A 21089-nucleotide genomic window follows, 5' to 3' on the forward strand; every position below is an offset into this window, starting at 1 on the left:
GCTTACCCCTCCCCGCCCCCCAAACCTCCGATTCCCGATTTGAACAAAAAACGATGCAAATTCACCAATGCTAATGAATGGACGGAAATGCATAAAGATGGAAACGCACTGAACTACAGACATGGAAGCAGTTGCGCAAAGTGTCAGTTTCAATAAGTGCTTTTCCTTTCATTCACTCACTTCGCCAGAAGGCAAAGGTTGGGAGTCTTTATTCTCCCTCAAACTCACGATGCTGTCTATACCTCTTTCGGCTTCCTTTCGTCTGCAAGGAGATGTGAATATTCGTATGAGGGCAGCGAGAGGGCATGAAGATAAGCCTTAGCAACTCTTCATTTCTCATAGGAATGATGAAACCTTATCAGACTCATGTGCCTAAACATAGATGTGCCAAATCACGGACGGGACTTCTTGTGAAACAACATCGATTGCACAATCCATATAATATAACCCCTGGTTTGATTGCAGAATGTATGAACTCAATATATGCTGTATATTTATACATGTGATTCTAGCAAGCAATCGGTACACAAATCATGTGAAAAAATCACAAACTCCGACAACGCTCCCTGCGTACAAACATACTCCCCACCTCTGCCTCCTCCCCGCCCCTGTTGAACTATGTTGCTGTCCATTTCCCAGCGACAGTGGATCTGGTTACCGGGTTATTGATTGGTTTTCATTCAGACAGATGGGTCTGTGCGAGCTCAGTTCTGACTCTACCTCTGTATGGGCTTATTGTTGCTGCAACGGGGATAGGATTCCAGAGGGGGACCACCCTCGCTGGGCCATCCTTCACGAAGGGGACATTAATAAATGGAGTCAGGTGGGAACGATAATAAAGGCACTCGAGAGGTTACCTGTGCTTGCTCTGGATTTATGGGCCTTCAGAGAAGAGCTGGTTGGTCTGTAAAGTTGGCAAAAATGTTCGATGGTCAGTTTTTGTGTCTGTGTTTTTTTGTTTGCCAGTGAACACAATGGCTTGATTCTCTCACAATAAAAACACAAAGTGAAAGGTTGTGGTGTAGTTTACCGGGGGGACAAAAATGTCGATGCCATTGGTAAGAATGCTTCCTTATTCTGGGAGTATTTGCCACACAAAAAATGTTTAAAGAACATGATGCTCTCTTTTCTCACAAAGTCTGTTCAAGGTTTGTGTTTAGTGTTCTTGTCATTGGGCGAAATTAGAAAAAGGCTGCAAAGCTTTGCAAGGAAATGGACAACCCAAAATGCTCTGCTTGATTTACAAAAGCATTGTACAATGGCACAATCCCACTGCAAAAATGCTTTGTAAATTAGACCCTCAGTCTTCCTTTAGCTCTGGAACTGTGTATTTTATGTTGAATATTAATATGGTGCAACAAGTCACAGAAGCAGGTTTTAAGTCCCTAGACCTGGAGAGAATGGCAAAAGATGTAGCCTCGTAAGAAAATATACACATTAATACTGCTATGTATCACTATGCCTGAGCCAAGATAGAAAATATACCTTTTTTACATTTGTGTTTTGTTTCTTCACAAGATATACTTAGTATTTGCATAACAGCATGCGTGGCTATCATCTTTGTGTGATAATCGGAGTGGTGAATTGTGTCATGCAAGATCACTCTATACTAGTGTAGATCACTAAAGTGAGGTCTCTAGAGGATGGCACTAAAATTAGCATTGATAACTTTGGAGGTAACTTCACAACCAACACACTGCAAGTGTGAGCCTGAGAGGGACAGGTAAGAAGAACAGGCAGACAGTGAACTTTCCCTCTCGCTTCCTCGTGCCATGTGCCATCTACGGGGTGACAATATCAATCTACCCCACTTTTTTGCCATCCACTGTTACCTTTGAGGTGGCAACTGAACGTGATCTCTTAGTCAAGCTCAATAACACAAGTGCCCCCATATATCGGCATACCATCTCGGGCAATCAACTTTTTCCCAAACATCGTAACTATGCATGGGTCCCATGTGTTTCTTGGGAAAGAAGTAGGTTGAAAAAGAAGTGAAAGTGTATTTTTGGAGTGCAAAGTCAGGGAAAAGTCAGCACATAGTCAATTTTGCAGTTCAAAATGACTTTGCACGGCAAAAATACACTTAGCACAGTTCCATTCATCAATGTTTGTGTCAGCAGTGCAAAGTCACTTTTCAGCAGTGTAAATTCACTCTGAACTGGGCAAATATTCCATGAATCTGGCCCTGGGCGTTCATGGAGGGTCTTTGTTTCTATTTTGTGTTCATTGGAGTTGCAATTCGCGAACTGAAAGATTAAGTCCTGTTATTAAGACCTCTCTTGGGACCAAAAGAAGAGCTACAACAGGGAGGAGAACGCTGCGCCCACCTTTGCTCATATGAAGGGGCATATTTACTGGGGAGAGGAGCCATCGGGCCATGTCCTTTGCAGGGAGATCTCTTATTTTAGCAAGTTAGGCCCCAGGTCAGAAAGCAGGGGATGCGACCTCACAAATTGGCAAACTATCAGCGTGACACCGTTTTTAGTAGAAATGTTTTGACACAGCAGAATTCATCTTAACACACAATGGAATATTTCAGTGGGTATCACCGTGTTTTTGAACTGTGTAATGGACCCGTTTTGAAAAATTGTATATAGAATTTGTGCCACTGTGATACAAAATGCAGGTGTGGACATGACAGTGCGGAGCCTCTCAGGCTGTCAAAGAGCACGTCTGCTGCGAACCACATTGATGTATACCTCCGTTTTCTTATGAGCAGGCCTCACTTCCATACTGCGCGGCAGCGAGGACTCTGCTGGGTTTTGTGTCAGGAGCTGTGTTTCCGTTTTCTGCCGATGCATGCATGTATGTAAATCACTCGGAGCAGCAGCCCACAGTCAGACTGCAGGATTGTATCAGGACTGTTATTTAACCTCTCAGGGCCGCGAGGGTGCAGTTGCGTCATTCCTGCACGCCTCCTTCCTGCACGAAGTGAAAGCACAGCACTATTCAGAGCCAGAATGTTCTGTGGCTGATCACGTGGTTTTCAAGTAGTGCATCGAGATATTGCACCATTACGGTTCTCTCCTAATATCGATTGATGACTCTGGAGAAAGCTCCTACTTTTTTGTCTGAAAAGTAATCTAATCTGTGTTTGCGATGTGGGCAATGTTTCCTTGAGCATGCCAGCAAATTTGCTTTTTATGCAGGTGAGGGAAGTAGTTATGACAAGGCAAAAACAGTTCTTAGCAACGTGTTTAGAACTAAGTCACTTTCCAATATATGAATGCATTTTCTCATAGTTCCAACTGCCATTTGTTGAGAGGGCAACTGTAACCTCTTGATGGCATTTAATAACCATATACCTACTTTTGTGTACCTTGGTACTAACCACATTTTGGCTCTGTAACTTTGAAGAGCCGAGAGTATCAGTAGTGGGGTCATGCAATGGTCTCCTCTACAACTAAGGTCTTTCATGTATGTGCCGGTAGAGAAGGCCTGACACAATGCGGGCTCAGTCGGCTAATGAATATTTATGAGAGGGTCTACTGGAAGCATACTGCGCCAAGGGGCACTGCCCACTGCTGGTGGGATGCATTTTTGTATTTTTATCTGTAACGCGCCGAAAACCCGCAGGCATCAGGGCGCACATACACACACAAGACGACATGTCTGGGATGAAACCAGACTTGAGCGAAACAAGTGTAAATGCCCCACAACTGACTGCTTTGAAATTTTCGGTGAACAGACATTTTATGGCAAAATAGCACAACACAGCAGATTAAAAATACATGTACAATGTCAATACATTTAGAAGTGACAAGATGGCGCAAATCGAGTAGTGTCCCTAAAATACAATGGCACCTTGGCTGACCGTCAGCAATGCTTCCCAACCTGGGGTCTAATATGGTGTCTTTGCTGGCATTGGAGGAAACATCTGCGATTACTAAGTGGAGAGTTTAGGTTCCAGATCTGCACCCAAATAGTCCTTTCGGAACATTCAAGGAGCAAAGTAGATGCCATTGTGTTGGCTGCTTAAAGTGACAAGTGCTTCTCCCAGAGAGGGGCTGGCAGGCAATGGCAGCAAAATTATTGTAGCCTATCAACCCATCATTGGTGGGTGTGCCCCATTTTGTAATCATACTAGCGATCTTGATTCTGTCTTTGGGCATACACAGAGTAACCCAGAACTCAAGATTGTGAGCCACAAAAACAGTAATCCATTCTTCTTTCGGCCTAAAGTGTGTGGGTTTTTTTTTTAACAAAAGGAACTGAATGCTCAGAATCTGAGATATCTTAAATACTGTTAAATATTATCTTCTAAAATGTGCTGTGCTATAAGTTTCAAGTTCAAATTGGTGTGACATACTTATAGGTACTTTACGTCACTAGTAAGTGTGTTTTTAAGTAGTTCTGACCCGGGATAAACATTATCTGTCCCCAACAAAGAGCCAAAAGTATTTTTTTCAGGACTTTGAGCTCCCTCATCCTGGCCCGGAACTCTGTTCCTGGCCTGTTGTCCACATCTTGTGGCTGTCTCATCATCAGTGTGAGCCAATAAGAAATCAAGTGCTGTGAGCATGCTGGAAAGGCTCATTGGATTCTTACAGTCTTAGTAGGTTTTATATTGCACCAGCACACCACTGTATGGGTATCAAAGTGCACACATCTTGTATGAGTTAAGACAGTAGGACCTTACTCTGCTTAGGATATATTGATCAGAAAGTGGTGTGATATAAAAAGAGATATGTGTTGAAGGCAGATCTGGTGTGGACCATAATATAGTATGCCAGCAGGTGATAGATTGGTGGTGAATGGTGCATTTTAAATGCATTAGTAAAATCTGGGCGCATGAGGGGTTCAAGATATAGTCCTAACTATACTATTATTGTCCCAGGCGGATAGCTCAGCAGCAACGTGCGTGCCTTGGAAGCAAGACAACATGCGCAACACAGGTTCCATCCCCGGTCCACGCTTAGAAACGTATTTATAACGCGCGTATTTATAACGTGCTTAAACACCCGTTTAAGCACGTTATAAATATGCAACGCAAAATAAAAAAAAACTATTTCTGTGACAGCGCCTCGATGCCCGTGGGCTGTTTGAGCACTTTAAAAATGTAAATAATTTTTTTTTAAAAAATACTGTGGGCATGGTTGACCAGGGTAATCCCAATGGATGGTTTGTGTCTTTTAAATGGTCAAGATAAATTGACTGCACAAAGCCGAAGGACAAAAGTCCTAAGCATATGTGTTTCTTATATAAAAAACAAATGAATCAGTTATCAAAGGCAGGCAAATCAAAGATGTTACAAGGAAGGGAAAAGGTGAATGGATTAGTGTCATCCCACTCTAACCTGGGTCAATCCAAGGCGTGGCACAGCTAAGCTCATGAACGGGAAAAGCTTTAGACCAGGTTGGGTCGGCAGATGCACATATGGTACGTCAGTGGGCACACTGCTAAAAATGGTCCTCATTAGGACCCTGGCGGAATGGGTTTAAGAGCGCCGGTAAAGGTGCCGGTAAACCCATTCTGCCCTATTACGAGGTTCCCTTGCGGGACCCGCTCTGGACGTCTGGTATAAACCCAAAAGCATAATCTGCAAGTGCAGCATTGGATGTGAAAATGATCATCACAGTTGATCAAAGAAAATCTGGCTTTAAAGAGGATATACACTTGTTTCTTATCAATTATGGCCAAAATATAATGTTCTTAAACCTTAATGGAGTTATACTTTGTAACTTTTTCTTTCTTTCTCGAGCTGCATTGCTCTTCTGATGGTATCTCTCACCACTCCCCCTCCATGGTGTGTCTTGTAAACAAATGTAAGCAATTATCTATCTAATTACAATTAGAGGCATTTGTGATTGCTGGATGTGTTTGTGTTTTTTGTGTATTTAATTTAATCAAGAAGATATCAATACCTACTTTTTGATTGTTGTAATAGTTTTTGTTAATACTTTCCCAATAGGAATCAATGTGAAATGGCTATAATTCTCGGTTGCGTTTGTCACATAATATAGCTTTATAGACCTGCAGCGAGGGCCGTACCGGGCGATATGGGCCCTGAAGACTGAGTAATGAGGTATGAGGGACCATAACGCCCGGTACGGCCCGAGCTGCAGGTCTATAACTATCAGAACACCCTCAGGGCCCGATTCTTAACACATGCATATAAACTAAAGTAAGCAGCTTCAACGTTGCAGAATTCAACGTTGAAGCTGCTTGCTTTGATTTATGTGAAAGTGTTCATATAGACCCATGTGGTGTATATGAACACCTTCATAAACACCAAAGGAAGCAGCTTCCACGTTGCAGAATACAACGATGAAGCTGCTTGCTTTGCAAACACCCGATCTACCGGCTGTAATCAATCTGCGGGCTATATCAGTGCGTATAGGCCGCAGATTGACCAATCAACTTCCCAGAAACACCACTAGGGTGTTCTAATAATAATTTAGCATTTATATAGCGCTGCAAACACTCAGGGATCTGAGCACTGCTTATTATTACCCACGTGTGTGGTGCTCATTTATCGACCTGAGAAGGATGAAAGGCTGAGTTAGGCCGTGCCAGGATTCGAACCTGAATCAGCAAGCTCTGGACAGAGCGCTCTTCTTGCTGTGCTATGGACTGGCTGTATGATTACGCTAGGGACGTATGTGACAATCCCCTGGTTCTTATCATTATCATTATGAACATTGTAATATTAAACAGGTTTATTTTGGTTTGCTTCATCGTATACTCAACTGAATTAAAACATGTTATTTCCCAATGTGACAAAAACGATTTTAACTATTTTTTACTAAAACCTATTTTCTTTTGTAACATCTTCTTTTCACCACCTTTGCGCTTTTTGTCTGCCATGTTTTCTAACAATATGAGCATGATTTAAAACATTTTTTACAATTTGTCAATCCTATTCAAAAACACTTTGTACATCAGGCACTATGTTTCTATGTTGAAATTAGTTATTTTCTCATTGAAGAAATGCAGGTTTTTTTTCTGCACTGCGAACCAATTATATCCAGAGCCCAAAAGGTACCATGAGGGGAAGCGCAGAGTTCCATGTATGATTCAGATCAAATGGAGTTCATTTTCTTAGCATTATTTTCTAAAAACACCACATTTCACAAATCTGTGCGTTGCTGCTTTTACGAAGCATAACCACACCCATAGTCACAAAGGTCTAATGGTGATGGACAATTGAACAGCGATACACTTCTTTACAGTACAAAAGAAACTATGACCAAACAGTTGATAAGGAGCTTAACCATAGCACAATCTTTCTGCAAAAACCTACATCTGTAAAAATCCTAATTGCTTGCGGTTCTGTCCTGTATGACACCAAGCAGTTGGCTTTATGATCATTGTTGATTTGTTAGAGGTCTGTGTACAGCCAGCTAATGGTCCACTCACTCATGCAGGACTACAACCCCTTCCTACATTTAAATACTCACAACATATCACACTGTTTCTTCTCAGCGAGTGCATCCTCCATCTAGCTCGGTAGATAAGTACTTCTACATAACCATGTGAATAGATAGATAGATAGATAGATAGATAGATAGATAGATAGATAGATAGATAGATAGTTAGATAGACGGATAGATAGACAGACAGACAGACAGACAGACAGACAGACAGACAGACAGACAGACAGACAGATAGATAGATAGATAGATAGATAGATAGATAGATAGATAGATAGATAGATAGATAATCTGCACTTCAGTTTTATACAGTTATGCACAACCAAACAATGGTTTAGAAAAACACAAAGAAGTGAGGATCAAAAAGGGTACATTTAGAAAATGTACACAAAAAGTCATAACTAACTCCTTAACGTTTTGCATTTCCCGATACTAAAGTGATTTTAAAAGTAAAATGGAACAACATAACTGTGGTCGAGAGTTAAACAAGGGGAGACCAATTCCCCAAAGGTAATAAGGAGAATATCACTGGCTCCACTGGTTGCAGCTTGCCCAAGAAGACACAGTCTCCTAATTACACCAGGTCCATTTTACATTCAGGTCCGTTTTATAAACAAATGTTCCCCTTTGGCCCAGGAAGGTGAATATAGAATGGATACGAGAGGGCAAAATGTTGCGCTCCCTCAACATTTTTGTCTTCTCTATGGAAATGTTATCCAAACGAGCGGTGCAGTTGAGTAATTTATGAGCATTATAATCATAACTCATTCTAACATTAATTTCTATAAATATTTGAATACACACAACCAAGTTTGCCTCCCAACATGTCCGCCTCCATGTCTGTCCTTGCGCCACTGTAGATACCCTCATAGTTAACAGTGTTTCTGATGGTGCCACAAAGAAGACACTGTCATCAAAACATGTATTGTTCCCCTAACTTTCCATCCCTAGCGATAAAGCGGAGTACTTGCTGCCAGTGACTTCTTTACTTCCCTCTCCTTCACTTTATTTGCCATTTTTGCAATCCTTCCGCAGGTCTCGTTTATGCTTTTGAGGATGTCACCTGCAGTTTTGTTCGTGCTTTATTGATTTCATTCTAAATTTGTGTTTGCTTTGTAGATTACAACGTATGTTATTATTTATTTATTTGGATTTGTAAAGCGCGCTATAGCCCTTGGGCATCGAGGCGCTGGTACATGCAATTTGTAAGGAGGCGTGATTCAGGGTTACATGATGTGCTAGTCTTATCATGCACTATGTATTTAATAACAAAACAAGAAATACACAAAAGATATAAAAAGATGATCATCTAGAAATGGAAATGTTTCTCTGGTAAGCACCGAACTTTGTTAAACCTCCATGTCACTAATGCAGATCTATGCTGGGTACTCTGACTTTCATCATTCTGAGACCGACTAAATGAGTGTCACTGAAATGAGGAGCAATAACCTTGATATTCAAGCATCATGAAAAAAGTTATTGCATCATAAGTGTAATAAAGGTACTTAAATTGTATTTTTAATGAGTAATATATAGTATTAGTAGTAGCGTGTACACTATATCAGAATGGGAGTGGTTTAAAAATGTATCAAACATTTGTTTAATCATGCACAGCGGAGGTAGGTATAATTTACATGCAGGTATAACTACACACTGAACCCACACCTGTGTTTTGTAAAAGAAACCAATATATTGAAATGTGTGTTTTGCTGATGCCATTGCCTCGGTTTGCAGTTAGTAACAACACAAAATACATCATGGTCCGCTCAGATGGTTGATGTACCTCCCAGCAGTCAAAAGTATATTGAAAATCAGGCCGTTTTACAATTCATAACATATTCTGCTGTTGTTTTCTTTCGTGTAAGGAGATCCATTCGCCTCGTGAAGCCTTATCTTCTCACTAGGTAATATCTTTTCTCTGACGTCCTAGCTCTTTCGGCAGGTTCTGACGTCTTTTGGTGAGGTTACTTCTCATGTAATGCCCTTTTTATGTTAGGGGGATCCTGTATGCACAAGTGAGTCTTTTTCTCACGCGCCTTCTGCTTCGCCACAGGTGCTGAGATGTTACCACTTCAGCATGTATCAAAGCGTCAGTGGCACCTGCCCTAGTTCGGGGAGGCTGCATGATTTGCTCATCAGTATTATGTTGCCCTGTTCATAACTTAATAAGCTATTTCACGCAGATGACACACACTGGGGTGATTTCCTGCTGTGGCAGTAGTATTTCAGGGCACGGCACGCCTGGGGGGGGGGATTATTTACTCCAGCCAAGGTACATTTGGCCAGATAATTGTACCTGCTGCTTTCAGCATGTCTTGGGAGCAGGCCACGGCGTCGTAAAACGAACTCACGTATGTGTTAAGCCAGCGCCTCAAAGCTTCGTGGCAAAGCTGGCATCTAGTGATGAATCAGGCATTCTGACCAAAGAGTGACTGGGCTTCAGTGTATTATAAAAATGCTTAGGTAGCGAAATGTAAGAGAGAGAGGGAGAGACACGGAGAGCGAGAGATTGTTGAACGGAAGGTGCGGATGGATGACTTGCAAAGGGTTAGAAGGACATCCTTGTTTTGTCATTTGGGTTTGTACTGAATGGTCCATGTTGTCAGCGTGTTCCTATTTTACACAAAGTGCCAGACTTACAATCACATTTGCATCTGCTGCCTTATACCGGATTCACAAAGCGCATAACTGGAACACATCTGGAGGGTCAAGGAGCATCAGCGAGGCACCCTAAGTACTTCCTTGTGAATCACATTTCCATGTGGTCATCTCAGAGATTGTCCGGGCATTTCCAAATCTGCTCAAGTTTTAAGGTTTATGAATCAGACTTAGCGACAAACAGAAATCTTCAAGGGCAGCTCTCCATGTGCTGCAGTGCAAATCTCACATGATATGCGTCAATGTGTGTGGTTGTTTCTGCATGACGTGCTATTGTTTGTGTTTTTGTTTACTGCACCTTAAATGTTTTCCTGCCTAAGTAAGAGGGTGACTGCATCGAAGCCCAAACTCCCCCATCCCCTCCTCGCTGGTCCCTCTTTCCTTTAAAAGCTGTAAATATTTAACCAGTCAACTGTAGACGTTTGCAACAAAAAAAAAGGAAATTACTTATGACTAACCGCTAACCGGCAGGAACTGAAACTTCTTTGTTGGGGGCAGAGGGCGGAGGAGACAATTTAAGGCCAGTTTGTTCCAAACGCCCCGCTTTGGGCACAGGTTGTTTGTTATTCAACTGTTGGGAATGCTAAGAGAGGCGTGTTTTCAGCATGGAGGCGGTATCATGGGTTTAGGGAAAGAAAGAGAATGATCATTTATTCAGACTATGTGTTTTAGATTCTGTATTTTAGAAAATTACCCAAGAGTGGAGATATATGTACGGTCATACAATGTGTTTTCAATCAAATGATCTAGGTCAGGGTTCCAGTGGATGCATTTTTTAAAGAGATTTTAAGTTCACAAACTATGATTTGTAATTTACACAAATGGTCAATAATACGCATAGACAGCACTTTGCATCTCCCCGACATTCCCTTTCATCAACAGTCAACGATGTGACCTACTGCACAGCCACTTTTCTGTAACAAACCCACGGCTAGTGGGCAACACATGACAAAGTGGGAGCTGCACAAACAGTGCAATACGAAATACCACTTTAATGAAACATCTTCTTTCTAGCCAATTGTTTATCGAAGACACCTTCACCAATATCTGAGGTCTTCAAAAGTCAAAGGTAACAAGCAAGCTATCAATTCAATGAAATACTTTACATCGGTCTAATATATACAAATATATATATAAATACTGCGATGGGACTTTGCCCAACCGTCCCAAGCCTGGTTGCACTCAAGCGCCTCCGGCAAAAGAATGGACCACCAGTCCAACTCCATAAGAAAGAGATCCTTTATTGCCCTCAGAGTAAAGACGGCGAGGGTGCCTTCAATATTCATTCTCTTGTAGAAATTTAACTTGCAGTCAGACAGCGGGTATCTTGCCCCAGCTGCACCCAACCAGACAATCACATGCAAGTCACCTGTGTCTAGGAGCACATATTTTAAAACCACTGTTTTATATCGCAGAGCTAATGATGACAGTTTAAGAGGAGATGGATACAGCATACAGAAAGAAAAAGGGCCTATCATGACCTTGTCTGGTACTACCAAAGACCAAGGCAGCCGCCGTATGAGATACAAGGTGGCAGCACGTGGTGTTGCCGAGGGCAGGGATGAGGTGGGCACAGTTGTACCTGTTAATGGAGGACACGCTGGGCACAGTGTCGTTGTCACAGATGCCTTCCGCCAGCAGCCGGTCCCGGATCTCCCAGGCAAACATGGTTGGGTTCTGCCTCTTGTATTCGGCGATCTTATCCACCACTTTGGGGGTGGCCACTTTGGGCTTTGAGCCGCCGATCACCCCGGGCTTGATGCTCCCTGTCTCGTAATACCTGCCAGAGAAGAGCAAACTAATGAATGAATGACAAATGAGTAAAATACAATGAATGAATGAACGCTAAAATAAAACCCAATGGATGAATAAAAGAACAATGAAGTCTATTGGACTTCAAAATGCTTCGCCTTGCGCCATGTGGCATGCGTTAACCAGTAAAAGGCATCAAATACTGTACCACATAGATTCCAGAACCCAAACTAACATGGTGTCCAACCCACCCGTATTTGCAAAGCTCTTAAAGAGCGCCTTTAAGAGTACAGCCTCTGCAGGTGTTCAAATCATGGCAATCACTGGGTAGTTGAAGCAAGACATGCATCTCTGTCACCACCACCCTGGGATTATTAGAGCTTCCTTAACTTGGTGTGAAGCAGGGGTCATTTTCATGGCTTTGCTGGGAAACAGAAAATCATCTTCTAGAAAAGATATGGTTTTTGAATTTACCAAGTTCCCTGGATAGCCTTAATGGTTGTATATTCTCCCAATGTACAGTGACTTCGTTCAATTAGAGGTATAAAGTACAGAAGAAATTGATACACAGTCAAAAACGCGAGTAGCCCTATTGAGGACAAACGCGGCTTGCATAGTTCTGTGGGAAGATGCTAACTTAGGAACCTCTACAGTCAAGTTTTAGCACAGAGTGCCTTAACAGAAAAAAATAGCCATGTGCATATCAGCCTGTTCCGGACCCCGATAAAAGGCATGTTGCATGCGGCCCAGGAGTGTTTGATGGTATGGATCACTGGAAACCGCTTACATGCACACATGACGAGCATAATCATCAAAGTGTGGCTACTCCATTTTATTGTGTAGTCACCTCTCTCGATGACATAGAACCCATTAACTCGGGCCACAGAGCTTTCCCTGCCATGTTCTATGCGACCACAAAAGGCGACTGGTTTATTTATTAACCGAAACGCTGCTCTCTGCCACCCCCACCCCCCTGGCGAGAGCCTTTGTTGCTATAGAAGCATAAACATAACTTATCAAAATTAGGTTTTAAAACCCACTGTACTCCAAAAATGCATACACCTTAAACAAACAAAAAAAACTGTCTGGCTGAAAAGGGCAGGAGGTGAAATCTAGATCCGACGAGGGTACTTGTTAATATAAAAGTGTAAGGAAAAACAAACCGCCATCGATTCTTTCGTACACTCTACGTTTTTTGGCTGTCATACAAGCATATGTTTTTCTAAGAAAGAGATGCATTCTGAAAAACAAAAGATGAAATGCTTTTCTTCTCGTTTTGCCATTAAAGACATGAAATCGGGATTTAATAAGGTTAAGGAGCTGCCGACGAGTCGTCTTCAGGGCCGAGGCATTATTTGTAAGACGCTCTAAAGTGGTCGGCCAACCCCCTGGTCTGTTTGCTATTGTACAGCAGGGTACGTAAGCAGCAGTGTAAAACAACCTAACACGCTGGCATGGGTGGAGGGATACCACAACGTACACTGGGGACTGCAGCTTTTCAAACACGAAGGATGGCCTGAAAAAGTGACAATGTTTTCATTGGGGTAGGTGGGGATCGCTTACTTATCAAAACCTGTGGGTCCCCTACCCTCATACATTTGGAAAAAATGAGGGGTTTACCGTGGAGGTGGCAGCATGGAGGGGGCGAATGGCATGCCTCTGACATGGGGCCAGCCTGCGAAACCAGCGTTCGGGTCGCGCTGGGGTAACTCAGCCTTTCATCCTTCCGAGGTGGATACATAGCAGTCATTAACAGAACTCCCTACCAGGAAGCAGCATATATATATGTATATATATATTCATCTTTGTGGAATTGTTTAAAGTGCTCTGAATGGATAATTAACGTGTGTGTCTTACTCAGGAGCGGGGTCCTGCAAGTCCAGTGTACACCCAGTGGAGCATAGGCCTTCAGTGGCAGAGGGGTGGAAATCCTGCTGGATGGAGTTCGGAAACTCCGCTCTGCTCCAGTCACTGCCCACAGTACGGACGAGCTGGAACAGTATAGAATGTATTGTTTTACTTCAGGGTTGTGGTGGCAGGGGGCGGAGGAGAGAAGGAATACGTGTTTTAGGAATTCCGCGACGTTTAGGGTAGTAGGATCCCAGGTGAGTGGAGCATGTAGGCGTTGAAATTCCTGGCTGTGCCCCCCCCCCCCACCTCCCCCACCTCCAACAGCCCCCAGAGCCCATTATCCTTACCTGCCCAGAATCTTGCTGACGCAGCCATGGCTGACCCGCAGCTGCCGGGAGATGTCGCAGGGTCGCACCCCCTGGTGCGCCAGCTCCACTATCCGTTGCCTCACCACGTCCGGGAGAGGCCTGCCGTTCACGAACACCCCCCCGAGCTGGTTCACACCCCCATGCCCTGCTGGGGAGAGAAAAGGAAAAGGGCGGGCGGGGACACCAACGAAACGGATATTTATTTAGTCGAAGACGGATAAGATAGAACAGTTCGCAAATGCGAGGCACTGGCGAGCAAAGAAAACAGTAGACATGTAGGAGCAGGGAAACAGAGGAAGGATAGAAAGAAACAGAGGAAGGAAAGGAAAGGAAAAGAGGAAGGAAGGAAGAAGGAAGGAAGGAAGGAAGGAAGGAAGGAAGGAAGGAAGGAAGGAAGGAAGGAAGGAAGGAAGGAAGGAAGGAAGGAAGGAAGGAAGGAAGGAAGGAAGGAAGGAAGGAAGGAAGGAAGGAAGGAAGGAAGGAAGGAAGGAAGGAAGGAAGGAAGGAAGGAAGGAAGGAAGGAAGGAAGGAAGGAAGGAAGGAAGGAAGGAAGGAAGGAAGGAAGGAAGGAAGGAAGGAAGGAAGATGAATGGCAACAGAGGGTCAACATATAAGAAAAAGGGAAAGAAGTTCGATTAAGAGAAGAGGAAAGGACACAATTTGCATTAACTGTAAACAAAGGGGTATGCTCTTTCTGCGCTGCAAAGGTGTAAGAGAGAAGGGCGGACTCCCTGGTGCCACCCAGGGTCCACTCGCTTGTACAGGGCTACAGGGTCAAGGAATCACACAAGCGCATTTCTGCTCACAGTTCCATTATCACAATCGGGACCTTATTTACAGAATTTACTAGAGAAATTCCATCGTTTTCCATCGGATTCTGGAAAGGACTTGAAATCGCATTTCCAGCCGCCTGATAAATGTATTTGACACGCGGTCCTGTGCACTGCTGGGTGTACATGTCTCCTTGTGCCAAAAAAAATGTCCCCGAGTGTACCCGTCTATATATGAAGAGACAAAACACCAAAGAAAGATATATATACAGAGAGAGGGGGAGAGAGACGCACACAGATATATCCACCACGTCAACTCACACTGAAATGCATTTAACGATATATATTGATGCATTAAACAAGGGCCCGATTTACAAAAGCGTTTTATAATAGGCACTCCCATTGGAAAATGCCTTGCAAATCAGGCACCAAGTCTCTACACATGCAGCACGTGGTATCTCTATATCTGTAGCCCCATGTATGCACACGAACAGCAAAACCCTGGCGTAATGAAGACTAGTTCTACATTGCATAGGGCATACCGACGCTGAAGTATGCCTAGATATTTAGACAATAGATGATCATTCATGTATGTGTGCATCGATAATACTCCCTGTGAGATTGGGGGAAGGGGTGGAGGCGTGTTTGTGGGGTACGCATATAGCTACAGAATGGCCATGCGGATGCGCTCGGGGCATTTGCCTGCAGAGGAGGGTGAAGGTAGGAGATTGGAGGCGCGGTGCTCGGCGCTGCGGGGCTCTCCGATCTAATCAAAGCGGTGTCCTTTCAGTGTAAGTGATATGCGTATCCGTGTCACTGGCTAATAGGTGCAAACCTCTGTGCGTGTTCACGCTCCACGAGCACATGCGGACAGCTGCGTCGCTATACACGCACGTGCATCTCTATATATATCCACACAACACTGCCCTTTGATGTTTGGGTCGGACAGGAAGCGTGTATCGACATAATGTAACATCATATATGAGCACATGGATATTCAAACAAATACCCCTGTGTGGATCTCCTGCATATCTGTGGTGGTGGTTGCGAGCCCGTGTCCACACTATAGAGAGGGAGAGCCCGCATAGAACAGATTCGTCCATATGTGTGAGATTGCACTCGCGCAGGGCCGGCCGGGCAGGCAGGCCCTCCTCGGACCGGTGTGGTGAAATGCTCGATTCGGGCGCATGCGTTTTTCTCTCAGTTTCTGACCCTGAACTTGAGGAAACTCGATCGATCCAAATAATGTCCTCAAAGACACCGTCCTCCCTGCGACAGACCAAGCGTGGCTTGGGACAGTCTAGGCGCTTTCGTCTACTCCTCTCACCTGGAGCGCTGCAGGCACCCGCTGTACCTCTGTTTCTGAGAGCCCCGTGCGTTCACAACCTCTACGTCGAGACGGCGCGGGCGTGGGGTGCTCTCCACTTAGTTGTTTTGGACGTACATCCATTGTTGCCCCTGATTTGCAGTGTGCAAGATTGCTTCACTCCCACCCCAACACACACACACACACAAAGACCAAAGAGCGCTGGCTCGAAAAGTGGAGTGGCGGCAAGATTTGCTGGGTCAGTGCTCCAGCAGCTCAGTTGGAACGATGCGTGGGGTAGCCTGCGCCCCATCTCCTGGTTTAAAATGCAGCACCCCCGCCCCCTCACTTGCCAAGGGAGCTGCGTCCCTTCTTCCCGCTCCTTGCAGGGGGCCTTATCTGTCGCCTAAGAGTCCACGGGTCGCATGCTGTTGCCACACAGCTTGCTCCTCGGCAACATACACGCCGGGCCTCCCCAGCACAAGGGGAGCACTGTGGGAGAGGCAGCTCCCGCCTTCTGGATGATTGGAGGTGACACCCCGATCGCACAGTGACCAGGCTGGGAATGGGGAGGATGTGCAGTGCTGCTAACACTCAATGTCAACTTTGTAGGGACGAGGATTCGATATTTTGTCTTGGTACATGGGTTGGGTGAAGGGGGGCGGGGGGTCTCCACTTGGTTGTAGCTCCATGCTTAACAGTGTCCAATTTGCATTGAGATAGCTGGTGGGGGGAGTCTAACCGCGGATGACAATGATCGGGTTTGTGGGGGTTGCTGTCCCCCACCTTGATGTTGGATTTCAGAGCTGCAGCCAGAGTACAGGTTGCGGGGAGTCTCTGCCTGTGTATGTGTTGTTGTAGCTGTGTGCTCACGCAGCTTCTGCACATGTCGGATATAAAGTTACAAGCCGCCAATTTTCCCAGCGCCGACGCGATAAATAATGCAGGGGCGCTTTGATAACTCACATTACATATTATTAAAAGGCAGCAGATGCGGCAAAGATTAAAAAATTAATAATTAAACTCCGGGCCCCGCTGACTTCTGTGTCCGCCTGTCCTTTCTATTGTATCTTCCCCTTTGTCCGCTGTGTGCACCTTTGTACTGGCGTGTGTGTGTGTGTGTGGTGGGGGAAACTCGCGGAGAGGGCAGGTGCACAAGGCTGGCTACTAAGGATACTGCGAGCCTTCTTCTCTTCCGTGGCTTCTCGTCTTCCGTGAACGAAGCACGGCTGCCCTGGAATGTGTTTTAACGCAGAGCCACGTTCATATTTTCTTAAAATGCGAATTTCTCGTCATGTTTTAAACCCCGATTCCTCCCTCAGATGTTCTAATATTGAAATGCGCTATTTCCGACGAAATGTCCAATGCCAGTGAAAGTTTTTTTTTTTTATTGCTTGATTTAGTTGAGTGGTGGACGCAAGAAATTATTGTATCCATCACTAAACAAATACACACACACACACACGCGCGCTGTTCTACTGCACAAACAACTACTCAGAACCAGAGCAATTGAAACACATGCACACTGACGGCAACCTGCATTGGTGTTGTCTGCATTGCCTAGTCAGAGTATTTGCCAGCATGTGTGCATTTCTGATGCCCGTGTGAACCTGCCATTGGCATTTATGATAGCTTTGTGCCTTGTCCCTTTCGTTTCTGCAAGTGCGTTGTTGTCGGTTCTCCCTCATCCCAGGAAGTTGACCAATTGTAATTACTAATTCCGAGTGCGTGATGGAGTTGGATATTTAATCCTGTATTATTATTGTTTAGATTTCCCGAACCCTTTGGCGGGGTTTTGGATTAGATTTCGGCGGAGAGGGGTTTGTTTCAACTCGAGGTGTATCCGGACACGACTCGGTGATTCAACCGCTTCTAGCGCCTAAAATAACGTCCACTATAGACATTATTTTTAAATTACTGAAATGCGAACTGGTCGATGGGCCGAAAGGCGGTTCATTGTAAATAAAGCACTTCCTGCATCTTCATTTTGAATTTAGAACAGAAGGTGGCCCAGACAGAGTGCAGGAAAGCGTTGCTTAAAAAAATAGTCTCCGTTTATTAAAGTGGGGAAAAATCAGTCCGTACTGCATTTAAAGGAAAATGTCGGCACGTCTTGAGTTTTCCCCCTAGAATGAAGCGGTTCTGCTGGAAAGATTGCCACGCAGAAAGCAGCATGCGGGCCCCATGTTAAATTTCTCCCCGGTAGCGGGGAAAAGATGTGTTGCGGAACTGGTTATCATAAGCTAGAAAGGTGGGTGTCATGAACAATGTCCCCCAATCCGGGACGTCGAATAATGGGCACCTGCCGGGGCTAATAGGGCAGGGGGGCTACCTTCTTGGGCATGAACCCCCAGAGACCCTGGGAAGTACAAGGGAACACGGAGGAGGAAACGGCGAGGGGATGCAGGGAAGACGAGCCGAATAAGGACTAGACAGGCAGAGGATAAGAAGAGGGAAGGGGCAGCGAGAGGGCGAGAAGGAAATAGCAACAGAGAAATGGGTGCAATGGCAGAAAATAATACATCGTGAGTGCGTGCATGAGGGGAAGACGCAAAGGCACCGATTTACAAAATCGTTTTACAATGGCGCAATCCCATTGAAAACTTTTTGTGAATCAGGCCCAAAGGGAGAAGTGTTGAGGGAAGGTGAAATGGTGCTAAATGTGTTAGGCGGTTGTGAGAATAGGAAGGCTATGTATACATACACAAAAATAACAAACCGGCTAAATATAACATCACAAAGATGAGAAGAAAGAACCACGGGCATAGATCGGCGAGGGAGAGACCAAGTGGCATGTTAATAAACCAAGCAAGGCAAAGAATACACACATTTACAGAATAGAGTGAGGGTAGTGTTAAAAAAAAAAATATTAGTGAGAAGCGAACAAAAAACGGCATGCGAATCGAGGCAATGAAAGAATGACAAATTAGTGATTAACGCAAAGGAACAAAAGGAAGGAGTAAAGCGAAGCAAACAATATACATGTTCGGCAAATGACTAAAAATCGAAGGCAGTGGATAATATTAGAATACAAATGTGTAGGGGCCGAGGGAGGAACGAAAGAACGAAAAAGCGCGAGGGATAGATGGGTGGGGAAAAGAAGGGTACATTAGAAAGGGTGAGGGCAGGGAATACAATTGCAAGGGATTAGAGCGTGGACACAATTCACATGTGTGGGAATGAGGCAAATGCGGGCCCTTAATAAAAAGCTATGGCGTGTGGAGGAGGCGTAGAGGCTCGGACACAAATATGAGGCCACCAGCTAAGAGGTGAGGGGTGCAGGAGATGTGGGACTTAGGAGCGTGGGGTGGGAACGGCACATACAAGGAGCGGATTGGAACGCCGAGGAAACGGACAGTGGTGCGAATACAATCCTAATCACGGGCCGGTGCGATAGCACATACACGAACAACCAGGACAAACTAAGCAAACCCGAAAGGACATTAAAAGCAGGAAGCTAGCGGAAAAGGGGGACTGTGAGCAGGTGGAAATAACACGTAGACAGGGGCCAAACAGTTATAACAGAAGGAGGAAAACAGAGTTTGATGGAGAGGAGAGGAGGGACGGGGATAAATAAAGCGAGCGAAGGAGAGCTGTGAAAGGCAGAAAGTGCGAGGAGCGGAGAACAGGGTGCTCGGGTGCAGGGGAGCTGCTCAGCCGGGCTCCGGCGGTACTCACGGTGCATAGCCGAGAAGGGGTCCGCCTTGCAATGCATGTCCATGGGGAGGCAGAGGAAGGGGACGTAATCGGCAGTAGCCGCCGTTTCTGCTCCTGGTGTGAACTTCACGGTCAGGAAAAGGGGGGCTCCCGCGGATAGCAGCCCCTGACCCGGAGCAGCAGCAAAAGCAGCAGCAGCACAGGGAGAAGTTTCCAAAAGAGGGCAGAGCCAGGGGTCCTGTCCGTCCGAGGGTCCGCTCAGCAGGCCCGGGGGCTTCCTCTGGCGGGGCAGCCGATGGTGCCTCTTGTCATGGTTGCAAGGGTGAGGTCCTCAGAGCAGGGAGGCCGGCAGACACCAGAGCGGGGTTTCCAGAGCAGGTGCCCTCCACCACCACGCTGTCCTAGCTTCAGAGCGAGCAGATATTCCGGGGGGGTGGGAGGGGGTGGCGAGGGCGCGGAGCTGGTGCAGAACTCCCTCCCAGTAGTGAGCGGGGAGGCGGAAAGATGGAAGCAGCAGCGGAGGCAGCCTGTGTCACTGGGAGGCGCTGGCGGTGGGATGTGTCTGCCAGGAGGGTTGGCAAACGAGTGGGGCCTCCTCTGCCCGTGTGTGTCTCTCTAAAAGCTGCAGACCCCCCTCCGCATTCAGCCCCCCCTTCCCTGGCCCGGGAGATGGATGACTTGTCAGACAAAGGCAATAGATGCGAGCACTCTGTGATTCGTCCAGGGAGGGGGCCCGGACCCTGCAGGAGGTGCCTGCCTTCCCTGTCACTCCAGAGGGATGAGTGGAGGGGGGGTGCAGAGGATTAAAACTACAGAGGAAAGGAACTAACAGATAAGATAAGCGTCAGATAAGCAGCCAGAGGACGCGGGCAGTGAATATTCAGAGCTCTTAGCTGCAGGCTGCTTATCTCTCACTACTTCACTTTCCCGTGTGGACTGGGTGTGGTGTTGGCGGCGGCAGCACCGCCACCTCGCGCATTTTCATGCGCCTCCCCTTTACGCGCAGGTTTATAGGCACAATACTCATAGACTCCCTGTGTGGTATGTTGCGATGTATTCCAATATCCGATATTTTACTTTGCTCTTGTTTCATGCTCTAGAAGTCAGTCTTGCAGAACGCGCATGCAGTTACGCTCCTGATCTAATGGTGCGCCTCTATGGAGGCGTTGCATTCGCGATTTCTTTTCACGCACCGGCCATCCTGATATCATGACAATCCTCGACAGCTTTCCAGATTTCCCTTCCCTAGCTCTGAACATGTGTGCGCGCTCGCCGTGCCCACGCCGCGAGAATTCTCGTCGGATGCTTCGTATGGATCTGCAGTCCCGGCAGAATTGTGTTTCCAGCGCTATTT

The 21089-nt window shown here is 45.6% G+C and overlaps 1 protein-coding gene across 13 annotated transcripts in view; it reads right to left on the bottom strand.

Moving 5' to 3' along the window:
- PAX2 (paired box 2) overlaps positions 1-20993 on the bottom strand; it is a 147333-nt gene extending 126340 nt beyond the window's left edge. For 2 of the 13 annotated variants that reach the window (XR_011268586.1, XM_069610483.1), the window contains exons 1-3: positions 19757-20692; positions 13982-14150; positions 11614-11811 (exon numbers count right to left, since the gene is read on the bottom strand). Coding sequence is in view for 11 of the 13 variants with exons in the window: in XM_069610483.1 (XP_069466584.1) it covers positions 11614-11811; positions 13982-14150; positions 19757-19799 (410 nt within the window). In the remaining 2 variants the exon portion in view is untranslated. Of the gene's footprint in view, positions 1-11613; positions 11812-13981; positions 14151-19756 lie in introns of all 13 variants that reach the window. The other 11 variants (XM_069610480.1, XM_069610477.1, XR_011268585.1 and 8 more) reach the window with 10 other exon arrangements.
- Positions 20994-21089: the final 96 nt, after the last annotated feature.

Source organism: Ambystoma mexicanum, chromosome 8 (assembly GCF_040938575.1).
Source record: "Ambystoma mexicanum isolate Mex_15411 chromosome 8, UKY_AmexF1_1, whole genome shotgun sequence".
NCBI classification, from domain to species: Eukaryota; Metazoa; Chordata; class Amphibia; order Caudata; family Ambystomatidae; genus Ambystoma; species Ambystoma mexicanum.